At 37.2% G+C, this 19,581-nt stretch overlaps 1 protein-coding gene across 1 annotated transcript; it reads left to right on the forward strand.

Moving 5' to 3' along the window:
• Window positions 1-4,672: 4,672 nt before the first annotated feature.
• LOC115629985 (flocculation protein FLO11-like) lies at window positions 4,673-14,390 on the forward strand. Its single transcript, XM_030526608.1, has 4 exons — window positions 4,673-4,759; window positions 4,885-5,488; window positions 11,808-12,200; window positions 14,191-14,390. The coding sequence occupies exons 2-3, from the start codon at window positions 4,885-4,887 to the stop codon at window positions 11,816-11,818; spliced, it is 615 nt and encodes a 204-aa protein (XP_030382468.1). The 5' UTR covers window positions 4,673-4,759; the 3' UTR covers window positions 11,819-12,200; window positions 14,191-14,390.
• Window positions 14,391-19,581: the final 5,191 nt, after the last annotated feature.

Here is a 19,581-nt window from a genome sequence, read left to right on the forward strand (position 1 = left end):
TTTTCAGCGAATATATAATCTATTCAATATATACTATATTATACTACTATTGCACAACATTCATAAATCTAACATGTACTGCTTATCACATAGTAATCATATATTGCACACTGTATCATTTAAATTTAACTACATTTATACTATACTATTATGCAACTATGTACAACACTCACAAATTTAACCTACCATTTGGTGCCCCCAAGAGGGAAGGGGTACCTAATCATCACTGCTTCGGATTCTCCCCGCATTCCCTCCACTCTTTTAAAAGGGAAGGATTAAGACAAATTTAAATGTCGCTGCCTCCTATCACTGCACACTCTTGGCTGAAATTGGGATTAGTATTTAATTTTAGATTAAGTTTGTTGTACCCATTTCTCGGCCTTGTGCGCCATAATAAACGAAAAAAAAAGTCAAAAAAAAAAAACGAATTCGAGCGGATCACTTTAATTTTATTTTACAAAACGCCGATCCGTCCAAAAAAGGTGGTTTTAACCTGTGGCGCGCCACTAAACACCTTAAAACACAGCCTCATATGGTCGCTCCTATTAAGGATGCCGCTGGCAATTGGTGCACTGCGCCCTTGGAAGTTGCCGAGGCTTTTGCTAACGAATTGGAAGCTCGCTTCACTCCATTAGATTTTGCCTCTAGTGCGCAAACAGAACATGTATTAAATACAATCGATGATAACTCTGCTGTAACTGCATCACCCGTTCCCATCCGTCATGTCAGTCCGTCTGAATTAACAAATCACATAGCAAGTTTAAAGATCAAAAAAGCCCCCGGCTTAGATAATATTACTAACCAAATTTTACGTTGCCTGCCTCAAAGGGCTATCATGTTTTTAGTTAAACTCTTTAACGTCATGCTGAGGCTGCGATATTTTCCATCATGCTGGAAATGCGCAGCTGTTACCATGATACCCAAGTCTGGTCGTTCCCTAAGTCAATTAAAAGACTATAGACCTATTAGTTTACTACCCGCTCTTTCCAAACTATTCGAAATTGTCATGTCCGTCCGATTATACGATATTCTTGATTTTAGTAATACTATACCTGATCACCAGTTTGGCTTCCGTAAGGAGCATAGTACTATCCAGCAAGTACATCGCATTGTGAATCATGTTCATTGTACTTTTGACCGTTACCAATATACCTCGGCTGTTTTTCTTGATATTGAACAGGCATTCGATCGTGTGTGGCATAACGGCCTTCTATTTAAACTAAAAGCGATATTGCCCCAATCATTATACGAGCTTTTCGTTTCCTATTTATCAAATCGCTCCTTCTGTGTTAAAGAGAGGGGTAGCTTTTCATCTGTACGTCAAATTCGAGCCGGTGTCCCGCAGGGAAGCATCCTCGCACCTACCCTCTATAATGTCTTTGTTAGTGACATGCCAACTCCGCAACTTCCTAGACTTTGTCGTAGTAGATCACTCATTGCCACATATGCGGATGATACTGCAATATTATTCAGCGACGCTAATGCTTCTGTATGCGTCAGTCTAATGAATAATTTCCTCGTCACCTTTTCCAACTGGGCAAGATCTTGGAATATCAAGATAAACTGTAGGAAATCATCCCACATGCACTTTACATGGCGGAATCTCCGTATGTCCGACGTAAGATTAGATAATGTAGTCATACCATTGAAATCATCAGTCGTATATCTGGGCTTAAAACTAGATAGAAAACTATTATGGAACAGTCATATTGGTACTATTAGATCGTCACTTATAACTAAAGTACGTAAATATAATTGGCTTCTAAACTCACGTTCTCGCCTCAGCATTCGAAATAAATTGCTTATTTATAATCAGATTATTGCGCCATCATACAAATATGGAATTGAACTATGGGGCTGTGCCGCAGATGTTCATATTAGAAAAATTCAAATTATACAAAATTCTACTTTACGTCGCTGTACAAACGCTACTCCATTCGTGAGAAACTCCGATATTCACAATGCTTTTAACATTGCTACGGTTTGGGATCAAATTAATCTCCATGCGAGCAGATATAAGGAAAAAATTCGTACGCATGAAAATGTCCTCGTTCGGGGATTACTTTCTTTAGCACCTGGTAATGGTCCACCAAATCGCTATCGACCTAAGAATTTATCAGACAGAGTCCCTCCACCCAATGTTTTCCAATAAATTCTCTATATCAGTCATTTCCTATTATATTTATACTCTTATTATGCATTAAGCATACATATATGGTATAATTACATCTATACGTTTATTTAATTACATGAAATTTTATAATTTCATTTTTCTACACTTTCGGTGTATAAATCTGATAATACTTTCTTATTATTTTTCATAGTTACTTTCATCACAATTAATATATTATACTTTACTTATCTGTCCACCTGACCACTACTAAAACTAAACAGCCACTACATAAAGTAGGCTATTCTTAGTAGTATACATGCTGCACTGCAATACTGCGCTCAATGGGTTCTGCATACGTACTACACACACATCTTTACATTACGCATACGAAGCACTTTTCTGATATACACGCCTTAGAGCTTTTAACATATGTTTGCTTTATTATTCACACTGCGTATATGAGGCGCATTACTGACCTATCCCACTTTTCTAGCTTCAATTCACGCTCGCCTAGGTCATTCACCTATTTACACGCTTGCTGGAACTCTTATACTAAAATGCTCTCCGTTTATTCTCTCACGAGTGTCTTATTTCTGTCTCCCTTATTTAAAGTACTGTCGTTCTTTTCACACGCTTACAAGTCAGAGCTTTCATTTCCCCTTTTTTCATCGCGGGCAACTTTTTATTGTAATATTTTTATTGCAACTCTCTGCAGCTACTAAATAAATTATACAAATACAACTCTAATTAATTAATTTTTTCATCTCATGTAGTATTTCCTTTATCAACTCGATTTTTTCTACATCTAAAGTAAACTCAGAATTTTTCAAATTTACCGCCAACCTTCTTCTTCGCTCTGAAATACGGTGTGTTGACATTCTTTTCGCTCCTATGTTCTTACGCATTGTCTACGTTGTTCTGTCTCGTGTGGAGTGCCGGTGTATACCACGGCAACACTACATCAGTAATTTAAATTCTGATAAACTTTGTATACTTATACGCCGAATTATTGTGGATTAGATTCGCCGACTGCATGGTAACTGTGCACATCATGTCTCAGTCGCGAACTTGTCCAACAATTATTTTGTATTTATTACAGAACTTCGATTTTGCCAGTATGTTTTTTCCCTATCTTAAACTTCTGTCGCCTGATCTTGTCTGCTGGCCAGTTTGGTTCTGTGCGGCATGTATTTGTATAAAAATTTGTTATGTTACCTACATTTTAGTATGTTTAACATAACATTGTTAAACTTCCTATAGTCAATTGAGCAACCTGCAATCCTTGATTATTTAATTTTATTATTCATACCAAAATTATTTACCTTGCATCTAAATTTCACTAAATCACATAGTATGCTTCGAAAAATTTCTTTTCATAGCCTTGTACTATGTCTTCGATTCATGTTGCTCCTTGATCTAATGGAGGTTTTTCGTGCTTGGAGGGACCCAGACCCGTGTATGGTGTGAATTTTTTACTCTATACAGTTGGATTCTGGGCCCTTCTTCGCCCCTCTACCATCTATGGGCGTTTATGCCGACTGGTGCTCTGATATGCTGCCTCGAGCAGCGATATAAATGAGCGCTTCTTGGCCATGGTCGCTCAAAACTCTTCTATTTCCTGGGTCTATAATTCTTCTTTATCACTATGAATAACCTATATACTCTCTTTTCTTTATCTATTCTTTATAATATTTTTCTCTTTTTGTCAAAGAGTAACCTATCAGTATGAGCGAAGTGTTTTAAGCCCCGCTCTAATAAATTAATTCTGCTCAATTTGAGTGTGTCTTTCGAGCTTTATGTTAATGAGCTTTATTTTTAACGGCAGTTTTCCACTGGTACACCCAGAATCCAGTTTTAATAGCCTATGTTTTCTGTCTCAACCCTCAGTCGGGTTATTCATACTAGACACGAATGTGCTTTTCGCTGCGCTTAAACAAATTTTTATAATCTCAATTAAAGAAAATCTTAACAGAAAGTACTCTGTCGTATTGCTTCTATAGTGCCGTGTTTTCTTCTCCAAGTGTCCTTGCGCGCCTGGTGTCATCCTGTTGCTGTGGGGGCCGTGTCTCCTGTTTGGTCGCGGCGGCTGGAGGTGTCAGCTAGCTCAGCTGCTTGTCCATGCTGCTGGTCGCTTAGGCTGGCCACGTGTCCCTTTTCAACAGTATTACACTAGTGTTGGTAGGATTGCATGGGTGTGAGTGCGTGCCTATACTGTCATTACGTGTTTTCGATTTGACCTTGATTTGTCTTGACCTATTGTGTCTTGACCTTCATCTATCTTGACCTTCATTTGTCTCATTAATTTTTCATTCTTATTTATTTTCATTCTTATTTATTTTCATTCTTATTCATTAATTTTTATTTATTTTTCAAATTTTTCACAGCTTTTCCACAGCTTTGACAAAAATTTTTTTTTTTGACTTTCTGTCTGATCTTGTGCATTGGCTGCCCGTGCGTTTGAACTTTCCCCTGCCTGGTTATTCTGGCCGTGTCGATTTTCTGGCTGCTGCAGTGCGTGGATGCTGGATTTGTTTCTCCTTTGTGGGTCAGGTCTGGTAAGTTCGCGCTGTTTGTGGCCATACTTCTGCACGTGCTTGGGCCCGGTGGTGGATTTTCTTCTTGCGTGGTGTGGCCCTTAGCATTAGGGTTAGTACTACAGTGTCATCCTTGTTTTTCAAATTTAATTATCCGATGAATAACTCGACTCTAAGCTTTGACCATTAAATAAATTTTTTCTATACTAATCTCCATACTTTTTCCTTTTTCTAAAGATGAATCAAGATAGATCCAAGTTAACGGCGGCTAAGCCTAAAAGAAGTCCAAAGGGGCCTCCCTTGGTTACTTCTAATGTCCTCTTGTGTGCCGGAAGTTCCAAGCCCACTTCACTTTCACCATCTCCAAAGAAGGACACTAGTAAACATGAACCTTCTAGTTCTACTCCAAAGAAGGTTTTTCACCCAGTTATTAATTCCACAACCGTGGTTCGGCGTTCAGGTGATCTCCATATTCCCGTCAAGCCCTATAATCCATCTGTGGAGGAGGCGGCAAACCTGGGTAGCAACACGGCATCGATTTATAAGCGTGCCAATGCACCCCATACTTCGCCAAAAACACGACGCGTCCGTTCCAGTGCTGCTGTGCGACGTACCTCTGCCTCGGCAAGGGCCGCTCAGCACGACACTCAAAGGCGCGATGCCCAGGATCAAACCAGGCCAGACCTCATTGAATTGGAAAGTGACGAGGGAGACCTTGACAGTGACTCGTCCCATATGGAAGGCTCGAGTGCTCCTCCTACTACACCACCAAACCAGCATACTTCTATACAAAATGAAGTTGCGGAGCCTACTCCCTCACAGTCCGACTTGGAGAACCAGGGTAAGCCAAATTTTGCTCTTATTTTCTCTGGAAAGCCCCCACCCATTCAGGTAGAATGCGATGATGCCTCAATATTGCTCACTTCCTTATCAAATGTGGTATTGCCGACCATGTTTCTTTTAAAAATGGGCACTTTGGGCAATGTTTGGGTGCACTCCAAGGCTCCTGACGAATACAGGAAAATTATTCATTTTCTTGATGCTAATGATTTTCGGTATCACACCCATCAGCCAAAAGAACTCAGGCCCCTTCGTGTGTACGTCAGAGGCTTACCGCGTGCTACCCCTCCTAAACATATAATTGACTCGTTAACTGATCAGGGTTTTGATATAGTGAGTGTTCACAACCCTACCTTTGTTGACAAACGCAAACCTGATCAGGCTGTGAAATTCTCTCCAAATGCGTTTTTTGTTAATCTCCTTAACACTCCCAAAAACGAGAGAATTTTCCAAATCAAGAACATTGGTAACTATATTGTCCGTGTTGAGGCAACAAACAAAAACCTTGATATACCGCAGTGTAAGCGATGTCAACGCTTTGAACACACCGCAAAATTTTGCAAACATAATCCCAAGTGTGTTAAATGTGGGAATGACCACTTGTCAGCCACCTGCACAAAACACATTGATACACTTCCCACATGTGCTAATTGCAAAGGCTCTCATACAGCCAATTATTCTGGTTGCCCTATTTTAGCGGCACTAAAAGCCAGACGTAACAAATTCCATCAGCTTCCGGCTCGAACTCGTGCACTGCAACTTGCATCAGCTCCACTTAGACAGGCCGATTTTCCTCCTCCGCCCAATCCATCAAAGGCCAGGCAAAATATTGAAACAGCAGATGGATCTTTCAATACGGAATTTACCAATTTCGTTAAAAAAAACCCTACTCCACCAGCAGAAGGCAGCCTTAAAAAGCCGGTAGCGCAGCCTACAACATATGCCGACATGGTACGCTCCCTTAGTACCAAACATATTCTTGCGGATATTCCGTCCCAATGGCAAGGGGAAAAAATTCCAAGAATACTGGGAAAAACTGCAAATATCCCTTCAACTTCACAAACGGTACGCTCTCAGCAAATCCCCACAGCCTCAAACCAGAGAGACGGTCTCCAAACCGAGTCTCCTACTACAAACTTCTTAAATCTTCCTGAAAAAGAATTCAGAACTTACGTTTCGAACAGCTTTGATTACATGCAGTATCAAATTACCTGCTTTCAAAATCAGCTAAAGGCCTCCTTTGCCAGGATGGAGCAGCTGGTTCTCTCGCTTTCCAACCACAATGAATAACACAATCAGATTGTCAATTTGGAATTCAAACGGCATCCGCCGCAAGTTCCACGATATTGAACTTTTTCTTACAAGCAACAAGATTGACATCATGTTAATTTCGGAGATTAAACTCTCCTCTAACATTACAACTTCGATTCCTGGCTATGATCTTCTTTTCGCTTTTAACCAAAATACTCGGTCTGCTGCTGGTGGTTCGGCTATCATTATCTCTAATAAAATTCCTTATCAGCCTCTCCCTCCAATTTCGGAAGAGCACTCTCATATTTGCCGCATTGTAATAAATACTTACATCGGTTTTATCACTATTGCCTCTTGCTATTGGCCACCTAATCAATTGGTTTCACATTTGTTTTTCTCAACACTTTTTAACCAACTTGGCGACAAATTTTTCATTGGAGGCGACTGGAATGCCAAACACCGATTGTGGGGCAACTTTCGAAGCTGCCCGCGCGGCTCTGCTTTAGCTGACATTATTCTATCTTCTGAAAGATTAAATATTCTTTCTACAGCCGAGCCCACTCATTTTCCACGTAGTGGCGCTACACCGTCTGTATTGGATTTTGCTGTAACTCGAGATATTCCACATTCCTTAATGAGCATCAGTAGGCACTTTGATTTAACAAGTGATCACCTCCCACTCATTGCCACTTTAAAATTTGGATTGTCATCAATATCTCTCCCCCCAGATACTGATTTAACTGCAAACTCGAAACTTTTCACAAAAAATACCAATGTTAAAAACTTCAAAACTCTTCTCAATAATTGTATCCATTTAAACATGGACATCAATACAATTAATGACATAGAGGATGCAATTAACATTTTTACAGCAAAAATTCGTTCTTGTGCCATCGCAGCCACACCGACTTATAGCCCGTTCCCTTCTCATCAAATATTTTATCGGCCTCCTTTAAAAGCCGAAGCCCTCGAGCTGGCTCGCCTAAAACGTCAATTGAGAAAACTTTATATTCGCTCTCGATCTCCAGTTCACAAATCGGATTGGCTATTTGTTTCACGCATACTTTCCAACTTCCTTAGACGAATTCGAGCGGATCACTTTAATTTTATTTTACAAAACGCCGATCCGTCCAAAAAAGGTGGTTTTAACCTGTGGCGCGCCACTAAACACCTTAAAACACAGCCTCATATGGTCGCTCCTATTAAGGATGCCGCTGGCAATTGGTGCACTGCGCCCTTGGAAGTTGCCGAGGCTTTTGCTAACGAATTGGAAGCTCGCTTCACTCCATTAGATTTTGCCTCTAGTGCGCAAACAGAACATGTATTAAATACAATCGATGATAACTCTGCTGTAACTGCATCACCCGTTCCCATCCGTCATGTCAGTCCGTCTGAATTAACAAATCACATAGCAAGTTTAAAGATCAAAAAAGCCCCCGGCTTAGATAATATTACTAACCAAATTTTACGTTGCCTGCCTCAAAGGGCTATCATGTTTTTAGTTAAACTCTTTAACGTCATGCTGAGGCTGCGATATTTTCCATCATGCTGGAAATGCGCAGCTGTTACCATGATACCCAAGTCTGGTCGTTCCCTAAGTCAATTAAAAGACTATAGACCTATTAGTTTACTACCCGCTCTTTCCAAACTATTCGAAATTGTCATGTCCGTCCGATTATACGATATTCTTGATTTTAGTAATACTATACCTGATCACCAGTTTGGCTTCCGTAAGGAGCATAGTACTATCCAGCAAGTACATCGCATTGTGAATCATGTTCATTGTACTTTTGACCGTTACCAATATACCTCGGCTGTTTTTCTTGATATTGAACAGGCATTCGATCGTGTGTGGCATAACGGCCTTCTATTTAAACTAAAAGCGATATTGCCCCAATCATTATACGAGCTTTTCGTTTCCTATTTATCAAATCGCTCCTTCTGTGTTAAAGAGAGGGGTAGCTTTTCATCTGTACGTCAAATTCGAGCCGGTGTCCCGCAGGGAAGCATCCTCGCACCTACCCTCTATAATGTCTTTGTTAGTGACATGCCAACTCCGCAACTTCCTAGACTTTGTCGTAGTAGATCACTCATTGCCACATATGCGGATGATACTGCAATATTATTCAGCGACGCTAATGCTTCTGTATGCGTCAGTCTAATGAATAATTTCCTCGTCACCTTTTCCAACTGGGCAAGATCTTGGAATATCAAGATAAACTGTAGGAAATCATCCCACATGCACTTTACATGGCGGAATCTCCGTATGTCCGACGTAAGATTAGATAATGTAGTCATACCATTGAAATCATCAGTCGTATATCTGGGCTTAAAACTAGATAGAAAACTATTATGGAACAGTCATATTGGTACTATTAGATCGTCACTTATAACTAAAGTACGTAAATATAATTGGCTTCTAAACTCACGTTCTCGCCTCAGCATTCGAAATAAATTGCTTATTTATAATCAGATTATTGCGCCATCATACAAATATGGAATTGAACTATGGGGCTGTGCCGCAGATGTTCATATTAGAAAAATTCAAATTATACAAAATTCTACTTTACGTCGCTGTACAAACGCTACTCCATTCGTGAGAAACTCCGATATTCACAATGCTTTTAACATTGCTACGGTTTGGGATCAAATTAATCTCCATGCGAGCAGATATAAGGAAAAAATTCGTACGCATGAAAATGTCCTCGTTCGGGGATTACTTTCTTTAGCACCTGGTAATGGTCCACCAAATCGCTATCGACCTAAGAATTTATCAGACAGAGTCCCTCCACCCAATGTTTTCCAATAAATTCTCTATATCAGTCATTTCCTATTATATTTATACTCTTATTATGCATTAAGCATACATATATGGTATAATTACATCTATACGTTTATTTAATTACATGAAATTTTATAATTTCATTTTTCTACACTTTCGGTGTATAAATCTGATAATACTTTCTTATTATTTTTCATAGTTACTTTCATCACAATTAATATATTATACTTTACTTATCTGTCCACCTGACCACTACTAAAACTAAACAGCCACTACATAAAGTAGGCTATTCTTAGTAGTATACATGCTGCACTGCAATACTGCGCTCAATGGGTTCTGCATACGTACTACACACACATCTTTACATTACGCATACGAAGCACTTTTCTGATATACACGCCTTAGAGCTTTTAACATATGTTTGCTTTATTATTCACACTGCGTATATGAGGCGCATTACTGACCTATCCCACTTTTCTAGCTTCAATTCACGCTCGCCTAGGTCATTCACCTATTTACACGCTTGCTGGAACTCTTATACTAAAATGCTCTCCGTTTATTCTCTCACGAGTGTCTTATTTCTGTCTCCCTTATTTAAAGTACTGTCGTTCTTTTCACACGCTTACAAGTCAGAGCTTTCATTTCCCCTTTTTTCATCGCGGGCAACTTTTTATTGTAATATTTTTATTGCAACTCTCTGCAGCTACTAAATAAATTATACAAATACAACTCTAATTAATTAATTTTTTCATCTCATGTAGTATTTCCTTTATCAACTCGATTTTTTCTACATCTAAAGTAAACTCAGAATTTTTCAAATTTACCGCCAACCTTCTTCTTCGCTCTGAAATACGGTGTGTTGACATTCTTTTCGCTCCTATGTTCTTACGCATTGTCTACGTTGTTCTGTCTCGTGTGGAGTGCCGGTGTATACCACGGCAACACTACATCAGTAATTTAAATTCTGATAAACTTTGTATACTTATACGCCGAATTATTGTGGATTAGATTCGCCGACTGCATGGTAACTGTGCACATCATGTCTCAGTCGCGAACTTGTCCAACAATTATTTTGTATTTATTACAGAACTTCGATTTTGCCAGTATGTTTTTTCCCTATCTTAAACTTCTGTCGCCTGATCTTGTCTGCTGGCCAGTTTGGTTCTGTGCGGCATGTATTTGTATAAAAATTTGTTATGTTACCTACATTTTAGTATGTTTAACATAACATTGTTAAACTTCCTATAGTCAATTGAGCAACCTGCAATCCTTGATTATTTAATTTTATTATTCATACCAAAATTATTTACCTTGCATCTAAATTTCACTAAATCACATAGTATGCTTCGAAAAATTTCTTTTCATAGCCTTGTACTATGTCTTCGATTCATGTTGCTCCTTGATCTAATGGAGGTTTTTCGTGCTTGGAGGGACCCAGACCCGTGTATGGTGTGAATTTTTTACTCTATACAGTTGGATTCTGGGCCCTTCTTCGCCCCTCTACCATCTATGGGCGTTTATGCCGACTGGTGCTCTGATATGCTGCCTCGAGCAGCGATATAAATGAGCGCTTCTTGGCCATGGTCGCTCAAAACTCTTCTATTTCCTGGGTCTATAATTCTTCTTTATCACTATGAATAACCTATATACTCTCTTTTCTTTATCTATTCTTTATAATATTTTTCTCTTTTTGTCAAAGAGTAACCTATCAGTATGAGCGAAGTGTTTTAAGCCCCGCTCTAATAAATTAATTCTGCTCAATTTGAGTGTGTCTTTCGAGCTTTATGTTAATGAGCTTTATTTTTAACGGCAGTTTTCCACTGGTACACCCAGAATCCAGTTTTAATAGCCTATGTTTTCTGTCTCAACCCTCAGTCGGGTTATTCATACTAGACACGAATGTGCTTTTCGCTGCGCTTAAACAAATTTTTATAATCTCAATTAAAGAAAATCTTAACAGAAAGTACTCTGTCGTATTGCTTCTATAGTGCCGTGTTTTCTTCTCCAAGTGTCCTTGCGCGCCTGGTGTCATCCTGTTGCTGTGGGGGCCGTGTCTCCTGTTTGGTCGCGGCGGCTGGAGGTGTCAGCTAGCTCAGCTGCTTGTCCATGCTACTGGTCGCTTAGGTTGGCCACGTGTCCCTCTTCAGCGGTGTCACACCTGGCGTCTGCGGGACTGCCTGGTTTTGTGCGGGTGTGCGGTTGCTACACTGACCCACACCTCTCCAGTTAATTTGGTAACGTGCCTTTCTTCTCTACTAACCAAATACTAATTATTCCGACTTCTCAGCCTTGAAATAACTTTCGCTGCGTATTACCTGTGATGATATACTGCGCTCTTCACCATGGATCTGTCTGCCGCTATGTGTCCCCACACCAATTTTTGGATTCATATCGAATGATGGCTAAATGGCCATTACTCATGCTGCTTCTGGACGCAACGTGTGACCCAGATTGTACACATTACTGTCATCTTGTCTGCAGTTTGGAAATCATCTTGGTGACCTGTTCCAATCACCTATTTTGTTATATGGCAGGGCTGCTGTCTTCCTGTTGGATGTTGCTGCAACGCGGGACAAATATAGATTTATTGCGGATATATTTATCCCAACGATACTTCTCAAACGCCTTGATGCAGGAAATTCGGACCCAACCTCGCTACAAATAGACAAACATTTATACAGTAAATATTACAAATTACTTAAATCAATCATCCATAACCATACACAACATTCATAACTGCATTTAAATACCGCAATACATAATAACTAATTCATTTTTCATACAAGTATATCATCGGCTATATAACCTTTTTATTTTCACCACATAATCAAAACATAAACAAAATATATTGGCTTTTAAATTCACATACAAATTAATTCACCTAATTTTTAATCTTATCACAATAATCATCTGCCTGGAGCCCGGATCTCTCATCCCTGCAACCAATGTTCGCAAAATTATGGACACACGCGACCTCGGAAGGGACGCCCATACTCCTTACACTTGGTGTTACATCCTCCTCCATTAATTCCTGACGTTCGCAAATTTATTAACGCATCATGGTCTGGACAATTCGTCGACATTTCTGCTTCTCGTTAGTTAAAAAAAAAAAAACCTACAAAGTAAATATTAATTTGCTTATAAATTACTTACACTATTTTACATACTATAATTAATATCATATTACCTTATACAACTTTACATTTAAACTCATACATTTATACAATCAAAACGCATATTTACAAAATCTCATCACGTAATAGAAACACACATTTACACAACTCATCACATTTACACAATGCATCACTTCATAAAATACAAACCACAATAACTAACTTAAACCAACACTCTGTAATTGATAAACCAGTCACACATTTAATAACTATTTATATCTCCCGCTAAAACCTACAAAGCAAACATAAATTTGCTCATAAATTATTTACATTAATACACATACCATAATTAATACTATATTATTTCACACAATTCTACAATTTAAAATTTATACACCTAATTAAATCGTATACTTACATAACTTCATAGAAACACACATTTACACAACTCATCACATTTACACAATGCATCACTTCATAAAATACAAACCACAATAACTAACTTAAACCAACACCCTGTAATTGATAAACCAGTCACACATTTAATAACTATTTATATCTCCTGCTAAAACCTACAAAGCAAACATAAATTTGCTTATAAATTATTTACATTAATACACATACCATAATTAATACTATATTATTTCACACAATTCTACAATTTAAAATTTATACACCTAATTAAATCGTATATTTACATAACTTCATCACTCAATGGAAACGCATATTTACACAAGTCCACATTTTATAAATTTGAAACCACAAAAAATTAACTTAAAACAAAACACACTATAATTTACAAACTAGTCACCAATTTAATTACTTATTTACATTCCCCGAAAAAATTTACAAAGCAATTATAATTTTGCCTATAAAATCTACATACTATAATAAACACTATATCATCTCCACACAACTTCACAATTAATTACATGCATCTAATCAAAACACACATTAAATAAAATTCCATCATCGAATAAAAAATTACACACACTTAACGAAATCACACATCTACACATTTCTTCATTTCATAAATTTAAATACCACAATAACTAACTCATAATAATCGCATTTCATTTAATAAACTTGTCAAGCCAATATAATAATAATAATCTTTAGTTCCATAATTCATTATAACAATAGCCCATAATACCATAAAACAAGCCTTATAAATATTATAAAAATACAACAAAATTCCTTAATAACGCACATCATAAATCAATCATTAATCCATAAATTTTTCAAACCACTTAAAGTAAACAATAATATAAATAATTCATTTATACGCACATCATTTTGTTAATCCTGTCGCACTGGGTCCTGGACTCCTACCCTACACACACATCATTCCGTCTACACACACTTCTCTGCACACATTGCTACACTCATGCCGATTCACACCTTATAATATACTCATCATCAAACAGCACACTCTACCACAAATCACACATCTCTATTGTTTCTTTGGATTTATCCTCGATATAACTAAACACTAATTAGTTCTTCATTTTACTTCCCCAAACTTTTATAATGGACTAACCGGCGGCTTCTCACAAGGTCGTTACTACTGGCACAACATCCTCGGACTTGGACATCATTCAGCCTCGGAACATCTGCAGCACCAACTTAGAATCTACTTTAATTTATAAACACTGTTCCATTGTCATATTCTATAAGCCCACATTTATTGTTACCAGCAACACATACATACATATTATTTTGTTAAACTTACACCTCACATTTAAAAAGCCTGAGCTACACGCATTTCAAAATATTGTCTTATATAATTTTCAAAATGAAACAATTTAAATTTTCTTTTCATCTCAATGTAATAGCTTTTATTTTTTACTTTATAAACTACATTTACTATTCTTAAGTCCAAAATTTTGTCTTAAATATTTTGTTAAAATTCTTTAAAAATATCACATTTGCCTATCACACTAATTTTAAATATTGCACATCATATCACACAAAGTTAATTATTTTTTATATACCTTTTATACCACTATATGTACAACATTCACAATTTAACTTGCATTTGCTTATCACATTATATTGCACACCATATCACATAAACTTAATTATATATATACTATATTATACTACTATTGCACAACATTCATAAATCTAACATGTACTGCTTATCACATAGTAATCATATATTGCACACTGTATCATTTAAATTTAACTACATTTATACTATACTATTATGCAACTATGTACAACACTCACAAATTTAACCTACCATTTGGTGCCCCCAAGAGGGAAGGGGTACCTAATCATCACTGCTTCGGATTCTCCCCGCATTCCCTCCACTCTTTTAAAAGGGAAGGATTAAGACAAATTTAAATGTCGCTGCCTCCTATCACTGCACACTCTTGGCTGAAATTGGGATTAGTATTTAATTTTAGATTAAGTTTGTTGTACCCATTTCTCGGCCTTGTGCGCCATAATAAACGAAAAAAAAAAAAAAAAAAAAAAGTGCGTTCGTTCGAGAGAATCGACAACAAACAATTTACATTGTTTTTCGGCCGGCACAATGCCTTACAGTGGGAGTCTATTTCGCTGCCCACGTTTGTGCCCTTGCTGCTGGGAAAAAACCAATCTACACACTCAAAATGCCTCTATTCGAGCGCTTAATATTTTTTAAAATTGTACAAACATTAAATAAATTCGTAAACAAAATTTAAAATTGTTAAAAAGTGTCACAACTTTAATTTACAATTACACCGCCAGTCAAAATGGGACTCGGTCCCTTTGTGCCTATAAACATTAATAAAACAATGTTTAAAAATCTGCTGATTTATTTCGGCCGCTACCATCATACTTTGAAATAAATAATTTCTTAAAATACATTCGTGTTAATAATATATACTCGGTGCATTTGTCCACAGTTAACATCATATGTGCCTGCAGTTTCGCTTATACATTTTCGTTTTTATTATTCGTTGCCTATCATTTAGGCGCATGTACCAAAGCCTTTGCTGCTTTGTTGCTATATTGCACTTCAGCCCTCCCCTTCGGCTCCAACCGGAGCTAGTATACAAAAGCTTTAAGCTTTTGCTTAAGCTGCCTTTGCCATTGGCATATGCTTAATAATACACTGTCTTCACAACCGCTGTCCATTGCTGGTCGCGTCGGCTATTTGGTTTAAAAATTTTCATTATCAAAACGAGTAAACTTTACTCCACGCGTTTCACATGGATTCATTCGCTATAATATTTTTCTTCGATTCCGGCTAATATGCAATACTTTAAATTGCTACAAGTGCGGTGCCGGGGAAAGATATGCCAATAAAAAATCACATTATTCTGGGCTCGACCATGCCTCAATTAATAAACTAACACAAAACTACAAACAGTGCTAAAATCATAAATTAATTTAATTAAAACCTATACAAAGAATACAAACACTTTTAAAATCATAAATATATTCAATAAATAGCTGCTAAAACAATGTAATACAGTGTCAAAATTGCAATATGCATACAATAAAATCAAATATACCATGTACAGTCCGTCCGTTTGTGCACAATTACAATAACAAAACACTGATAAAAAAGCCGCTACATAATTTCGGCCTTCATTCGTCATACACTGAAAATAAAAATTTCATTAAAATTTCATATGTGCGAGTGGTATATTCGGTTAATTTTCGCTTTGCGCATGTGCCTACTGATTAGAAGCATGCGCCAAAGCTTCTTCTGTTTTTCTCACTTCATCTGGAGACACTATATAAAAGCTTTAAGCTTTTGTTTAAGCTGCTGCTGCCTCCGGCAAATGCACATAATACATTGTCATCTTAGCCATCGTCGAATGCTTGTCGCGTCGGCTACACGGTTTTAAATTCGATATCCAAATGAGTATACACTCCACGTGTCAATTTTGAATTAAATTTCTTTACAAATTCTTTCTTGTGCTTGCCAATATGCAAATTAAATGTTGCTAAAAAGTGCGTTCGTTCGAGAGAATCGACAACAAACAATTTACATTGTTTTTCGGCCGGCACAATGCCTTACAGTGGGAGTCTATTTCGCTGCCCACGTTTGTGCCCTTGCTGCTGGGAAAAAACCAATCTACACACTCAAAATGCCTCTATTCGAGCGCTTAATATTTTTTAAAATTGTACAAACATTAAATAAATTCGTAAACAAAATTTAAAATTGTTAAAAAGTGTCACAACTTTAATTTACAATTACACCGCCAGTCAAAATGGGACTCGGTCCCTTTGTGCCTATAAACATTAATAAAACAATGTTTAAAAATCTGCTGATTTATTTCGGCCGCTACCATCATACTTTGAAATAAATAATTTCTTAAAATACATTCGTGTTAATAATATATACTCGGTGCATTTGTCCACAGTTAACATCATATGTGCCTGCAGTTTCGCTTATACATTTTCGTTTTTATTATTCGTTGCCTATCATTTAGGCGCATGTACCAAAGCCTTTGCTGCTTTGTTGCTATATTGCACTTCAGCCCTCCCCTTCGGCTCCAACCGGAGCTAGTATACAAAAGCTTTAAGCTTTTGCTTAAGCTGCCTTTGCCATTGGCATATGCTTAATAATACACTGTCTTCACAACCGCTGTCCATTGCTGGTCGCGTCGGCTATTTGGTTTAAAAATTTTCATTATCAAAACGAGTAAACTTTACTCCACGCGTTTCACATGGATTCATTCGCTATAATATTTTTCTTCGATTCCGGCTAATATGCAATACTTTAAATTGCTACAAGTGCGGTGCCGGGGAAAGATATGCCAATAAAAAATCACATTATTCTGGGCTCGACCATGCCTCAATTAATAAACTTACACAAAACTACAAACAGTGCTAAAATCATAAATTAATTTAATTAAAACCTATACAAAGAATACAAACACTTTTAAAATCATAAATATATTCAATAAATAGCTGCTAAAACAATGTAATACAGTGTCAAAATTGCAATATGCATACAATAAAATCAAATATACCATGTACAGTCCGTCCGTTTGTGCACAATTACAATAACAAAACACTGATAAAAAAGCCGCTACATAATTTCGGCCTTCATTCGTCATACACTGAAAATAAAAATTTCATTAAAATTTCATATGTGCGAGTGGTATATTCGGTTAATTTTCGCTTTGCGCATGTGCCTACTGATTAGAAGCATGCGCCAAAGCTTCTTCTGTTTTTCTCACTTCATCTGGAGACACTATATAAAAGCTTTAAGCTTTTGTTTAAGCTGCTGCTGCCTCCGGCAAATGCACATAATACATCGTCAAAATCTTTAATAGAAACAATAATTAAAATCTTTATTAACAAATTAACATCTGTAGCCTACGTAGCTTGGAAATTCATTACAATTTTCGATTACTTACTAAAATTAGCTTTGAACTTTTCTCTCTATTCTTTCAGATATTAACTTCAAATTGCTCCTTCCCCTTATGGCTGCTCAGTCCGTACGATGACTGTGCACGTCCCGCGGCCTGAGCGGAATCCTAGACCCGGATCCTCTATGCCAATCTCTCCGTTCGCAGACTGGATTCGGGAGGCGAAGGAGGAATTTTTTCCTGGCGGGAGGGGCCCAGATCCGTGTATGGACATCTCTCCGTGAAGTACAGATGGATGCTTGGCTCCTCCTATGCCCGCCCAGCGTGCGTGGTCCTGGCTGACTCGTGCTCCTATATGCTGCACTGTTTTCAGCGATATAATTGAGCGCGCCTTGGTCAGGGCCATGTCAATTTTTAAACTTTTCAATTTAATTTATTTTCTGGGCTCTCTGTCTCTTTTCTCTCTTTTCTTCTCGCTATATCTTTTCTTTACTCCTAATTTCTGGAAATAGAATTTAAAATTATATAGTTACAATCAAAACAATTTATTAAAATCAGTCTAAAAAGAAAATATATTACATCTTAAATCAAACAAAGTAAAATTCCCATTAAAAATTTGCGTAAAGACAATTGCATTCAAAAAATTACATAAAATATCAATATACTTAAACAAAAGAGAAAAGATTCAATATTGCACAATTATCACAGAAAAAGAAAATAACACTCCCGACTTCTCAGGTACCCGAAGACCACCATCTAAAGCTCTACCATTCGTCGTCTCGAACGGTTCCTGCTCTTGGTATTTGATACTTTCACCAAAATAGTAATGGACTGGGGCGGCCACTGTTGCTGCCTCCCGCCAACTCACAAAGCCGCTTTAAATCGCAGTCGCAACAACACGAACCAACCGTTCAACATGCTAACCTGCCACACTTTATCATCGCTCGCATCTGGACTCCTACCTTTTTAAAATACAAACGCTGCTCATCATCATCCCGGTGGAACCTGGAATTCCTCCAACTTTAGTTAATATTGTACCTTTTAAGACATACTAAACGCTCTGCAACCTGAACATGTATTAAATTAACGTTTACGTTAACATTCAAAAAGGTCAATTAATGATGCAATTTTAAATTCAGATTTGATTCTCACTTGTTAAAATGTACAACTATTGTAAGAATACTAGCTCATATCTTGCCAAAACTTAAAATACTTTTCGATCTTCTCTGCATCAAACCATAACAAATTTAAAAACATATTAAACTCTACTAAAATATTCAGATGCCAATAACCAACAATTTAAAAATCGCAATTACACAGTTAATTAAATAACCGCTGAACTTTTACACATATAAACAGTAACTTTAAAATTCGATCAAATTACCAAACTTGGAAATGCCACTCACTACATTACATTATATATCACAAATCAACATCAACTTAACAAATATTTCCCGTCATCATTTATACAAGCAATACATCATATTCACCATAAGAAAAATTGGAAACCTATCTAAACATCAACCAAATCTGGGACATCCACCTATACACATTAAAATTATCATAAGAATAATTGTTTAAAAATATTTACAAGTAACATGTACAATCATTGTCTACTAAATTTGGGACA

The sequence above is a fragment of the Scaptodrosophila lebanonensis genome, unplaced genomic scaffold (assembly GCF_003285725.1).
Source record: "Scaptodrosophila lebanonensis strain 11010-0011.00,11010-0021.00 unplaced genomic scaffold, SlebRS2 tig00000195-arrow-arrow-pilon, whole genome shotgun sequence".
Lineage (NCBI taxonomy): Eukaryota > Metazoa > Arthropoda > Insecta > Diptera > Drosophilidae > Scaptodrosophila > Scaptodrosophila lebanonensis.

Bases quoted from the DNA above. Each gene is read 5' to 3' on its own strand.
- LOC115629985 (XM_030526608.1), top strand. From the start codon at position 4,885: ATGAATCAAGATAGATCCAAGTTAACGGCGGCTAAGCCTAAAAGAAGT.